General features: G+C 44.0%; 1 protein-coding gene across 1 annotated transcript; it reads right to left on the reverse strand.

The window, feature by feature from the left end:
* Positions 1-2,063: 2,063 nt before the first annotated feature.
* Positions 2,064-4,142, reverse strand: LOC112706622 (UDP-glycosyltransferase 92A1). The gene has a single exon (XM_025758019.3). The coding sequence runs from the start codon at positions 3,743-3,745 to the stop codon at positions 2,294-2,296; it is 1,452 nt and encodes a 483-aa protein (XP_025613804.1). The 5' UTR covers positions 3,746-4,142; the 3' UTR covers positions 2,064-2,293.
* Positions 4,143-4,672: the final 530 nt, after the last annotated feature.

A 4,672-nucleotide genomic window follows, 5' to 3' on the forward strand; every position in this document is an offset into this window, starting at 1 on the left:
GAGTTCTGCCCCACAAGCACCAGCGGATGATGAGGATGAGGATTTACTGGCTGAAATGTACTATGAGGAGACCTTGGAAGCTGCACAAGCTGAACAGGAGGCCACTGAAGAAGGAAATGAATCTGCAAGAACCAACACTCAACAAGTAAGTGCATTGTTTTAATCATTTAACTAAGCTGCCTAGCAAACCTTGTGTGATAATAACTGACTTGTTCAATTGTTTGCAGCAGCCTCACCCAATGCCTCCCCCACCAACTGCATAGTCACAGCCACAGCCAACCAATGCAACAACCAGAAAATAGGTTAAAAGGAGAAGTGTTAAACGCCCGCCTCCGACCGGACAAAGACAGCAGCCAAGTACACCACCTACCAACCAGCCAGCAACAACTCCCTCCACACACAACTCTCAAACTACACCACATCCACTACAAGGTGCTAGTGCAGGAACAAGCAGCCGGTTCATGCAGTTCATGCCCACACCTGGAGTTGTGACTCCAACAGCTACAAGTTCAGGTACATCTGATAGAGGGAGAGGTCAAGGTAGAGGCCGAGGCAGGATACGGAGATCAAGCGGAGGAAGAAATGGTTTATCAAGCGGGAGTAGTAACTCCACCCCAATATCATAGACTAATACTGCAAAATTTGGAATCTGGCTTTTTTGTTGTTTTTAGGTTACACTTATGAGATACATAACTCTTGTGTTTTCTGATGCATATTGTTCCTATTGCTTAGTTTTGACTTAGTAAGGCTTTTTTTGAGGGTGTAAATTCAGTGGCCACTACTTGGCTTTTTTGTCTAATATCAGAATGTTTGGAACCTCCAGCATCCATATATATATAATGAACAATTTACTTGTTAAGGCAGTTATATCCTAGCCATCTTTTGCCTCTTTCTGATATCACTATTGTTATTGTTACAACATTTTTGTCATCCAATTTGTTCCTTACTCATATATTGAAAAGCAAAATTATCAGGTTGGTAATTTTCAGCTTACTGTTTGATCCTTAATGTTATCAGAATCAATTTAGATTGCAGCAACAAGTTCAAACATTGTATATCTACATCAATGTATCAGATGAAAAGCAAACCAGTATAGATTAGGAACAATCCATATTATGCCAATATCATTCAAAAATTTTAACTATGACAGAACAAAGACCTTTCTTTTTACAAGTCTTATGATTTCATGACCAAATACAACTCACAAACAGACAAAATGCTACCCCTAGTGCAACAGTCATAATCATCACTCTAATTCCCCTAATTTCACCCCTAATTTCAGCCCTAAATTTGTCTATCTTCTTAGCCATAACTGAGGATGCTTGCAGATTTTCTCCCCCTGAATTCAGAGTCAATCCATCATCAGGTGTTGCATAACAATGCTCGAACTTCCTCTTGGCTAAACATCTTGCCACGCCCTCCCATCCTTGTTCGAGTTCATCCACCCAAACAAAGTATCTGCAATCTCTTGTCTAAGAGAAAAAAAATCCCAAATTTGTCAACTAAAACTCAGAAATCGTTGTCTAACCTCAACAACAATAGCAGCTGTCCCTTACCGCCCATAGAGGACATCTGATGAACCATCTGTTAGGGTTCGTAATCGTTCCAGACTCCATCAACACAACATCTCTCCCATAGAAACATTTGCCGTCGAGCTTCTTCTCCTTCATCTTCTTCGAACTTGAAGAACTGCTGCGAGTTCCAAAATTTCCATCTGAGTTAAATCTGCGTGATGCCATCGCTGGGGTTCTGAGATCACTCTGGGGTATGGTTCGAATTGCAACAAATTTTTAGATTTGGGGTTATGGTTCGAGTTGGGGAAGAGAGCTTGCTAGGGTTTTTATTTCAACCATTACCTACGTATACAACGTTCAGCTCCACGTGGATTGGACTTTGCGAGGTTCGGATTGCCATGTAGGACTATACAAACCAGAAGCAGGTGCCAACCCAAGTCAGGCTATTTTTGTCACACGGAGCCCATCTCTCATGGTTACAAAGTCAATTTCCTTCTACGATGGATACATTTGTCAGCGTTCTGAACTATCATAGGTACAAATGGTCAATTATTCTATACTAAAATACACAAGATATATTCTCATATTATCCACTGCAGCCAATCTGAGTCTAGTATGTAAATCTGAACTACATATTGCGGTGCTTGCGGCAATTTAAACACACAAGCATTTGCTCTGGTTAGTTAAAGTACCATGTAGATCCTCATTCAATATACATACATAACATAACCGCAAAAGCAATTATAAAACTTATTATCAAGTAAAAATGAGAACTCTATTCATAAAGTTCCATTAGTGATGTGCTGGGTGGAGAGTGCAGCAGCTGCTAAGAACTCATCCATGGCCCTAACAGAAGAACCATCATCTTTCTTTGCATCCCTAATCAAATCTCTGATCTCAAGAGCTTTCTTCCTTATCCCAATGCCTTTCTCACTCTCATCCATAACCAACTGAATCTTCGCCATCAAATCCTCCCACTTAACCTCACACTTCTTCCCTCTCGCAACCTCAACGCAAACCCCAACCTCTTCCTCTAAAAGCTTGCAGTTAAAAAACTGCTCCGCCGCCATTGGCCACCCTAAAATTGGAACCCCCTCACTCAGCGATTCCATCACCGAGTTCCATCCGCAGTGGCTCAAAAATGCCGACACTGCCGAGTGCGACAGAATCTCCACCTGCGGCGCCCAATCGTGAACGATCAGCCCTCTTCCACTTTCTAGACCATTCTCCGTGAACCCTTCCGGCAACCACTCCTCCGCCCTGAACTCCGAGTTTATGTCGAAGCCAATCGGAGGCCTCACCACCCACACGAAACTCTTCCCGCAACGCTCCAATGCCGTTCCAAGTTGCATCATCTGCGATGCAGAGATCGTGTTCATGGATCCGAAGCAAACAAACAGAACGGAATTCGAGGGTTTCTTGTTGAGCCACTCTCTGCACAGCTCCGGGTTGATGCCGCCCCCTTTCCCACGTGAACCGTTTCCGGTCGAGAGGAGAACCGGTCCGATCGACCATACCGGCCGGTTTAAGATTCTTGTGAAGTAGCTGAATCCGAACGCGTCGAGTTCGCGGACCGAGTTGAGGAGTAACCCGTCCGAGTTAACCCAGTGGTAGAAATTATCCTCCCTTAAGTAAACTGACCACGGGTCAGTCCCATCCGCTTCCGCTATGTTAGTTGGTAGCTGCGTCACGTGAAGAGAACGCGCTTCTGGAAAGTCCGGGAGCGTGAATTCGCGTGAGTCCACGCGCTTGTGAGGGAGGTTCATCCAGAGGGAATAGTAACACGCGAGGCCGTAACCGCCGCAACCGCTGAAGACGACGTGGAAGACGCCAAGCTCCTTAGCCACAGTGGCGGTCCAACCGAAGAAAATATCAGCAACGATGCAGAGTCTTTGGGATCGGAGGTTTTGGATGAGGTTCTTGAAGGGTTTTTTGAGGGAGGTGGAAGCTTGGATGAGCTTGATGACGAGGTTGTAGGGGACAGTGTCGGTGTTCTCAGTGTTGGGAGGGAGGCCGTGTTCGGTGCTGGAGAAAGGGAGTTCGTGGAGGGTGACGGCGGAGTGCGGTGGGAGAGAGGATCGGAGCTTGTTGATGTTGAGGGCAGTGTTGACGATTATGATGCGGTAGTGATTTGATCGCTTTTCGAGTTGGAGAGCTAAGGCGAGGAAAGGGATGATGTGGCCTTGCGCCATGAATGGGAACATCACTATCGTTTGTTTATGATCCGCCATTGCTGTTTCAGAGTGATTATGGATGGAAAGTTGATTTTATGAGAAAGCGGGGACCGTGGTCAAAGTTCAAAGTAGTAGTTGAATCTCCTTCAATTATCGTGGAACACGTGCCAATCCTATTTTCTAACCATTCATTAACTGAATTCTTCTTTTTTATTATTATTATTATATTATTTTATAACAATTTTTGTTTGTTTGTTTTGAGATTCACGTGTACTCTATAAATTCGGAAATAAGATCAAATCAAAACTGACCAAACAGTTTGAAGATTATAGCAGAAGAGTTCAATTATGTAATTCGATTTCAATTATCTACCGTCCGTTATCAATAATAACGGCACCGATAATATTACTAAAAGATCGGAATAAACAAAAAAAACTAACACTTCACTCATCTATATAAACGAGCCAATAAGTTTGGAGAATGACAGGTCACACAATTCACTTTATTTTTCTTTACATCGCTTTTTTAATGCCTTATTCTGACTTAAGCGTCAGAGTACTTTTTGCAGGTGCTCCCGCCGTGGTGTTTCATTTCGCTGAAATATTTCATCCTTCACCCGAAACGACGTATAACTCTCCACCAAAACCAAACGTGAGCAGAAGGAATCTTCATATCTCAGTTGCTCACGAACGGAACATTTCGCGCCCACCGTGGGATCCGAGTTTATCTAACCCCACCATTTTTTTTGCCGGGCTTTTTACTCTTTTATGCAAGACTCCCGATCCTCAAGCATGGCCGACAATGGGATCCAACAGCCCACAGAAGCAGAGCTCCTAGCCCAGATTGCTGAGCTTCAGGCAGAAGTTCAGAGGATAGCCGAGTTGTCTTCCGCCAATAATGCTGGAAAGCATGAGGAAGGAAACTCCAAAAGCTTGCCTCAGGGCAATACAGACCCTCTGAACATTAGCCCGCCAAAGGAAAAGC

The sequence above is a fragment of the Arachis hypogaea genome, chromosome 8 (genome assembly GCF_003086295.3).
Source record: "Arachis hypogaea cultivar Tifrunner chromosome 8, arahy.Tifrunner.gnm2.J5K5, whole genome shotgun sequence".
In the NCBI taxonomy this organism is placed as follows: domain Eukaryota; kingdom Viridiplantae; phylum Streptophyta; class Magnoliopsida; order Fabales; family Fabaceae; genus Arachis; species Arachis hypogaea.

Coding starts and splice junctions, on each gene's coding strand:
- LOC112706622 (XM_025758019.3), bottom strand. CDS start 3,745: ATGGCGGATCATAAACAAACGATAGTGATGTTCCCATTCATGGCGCAA.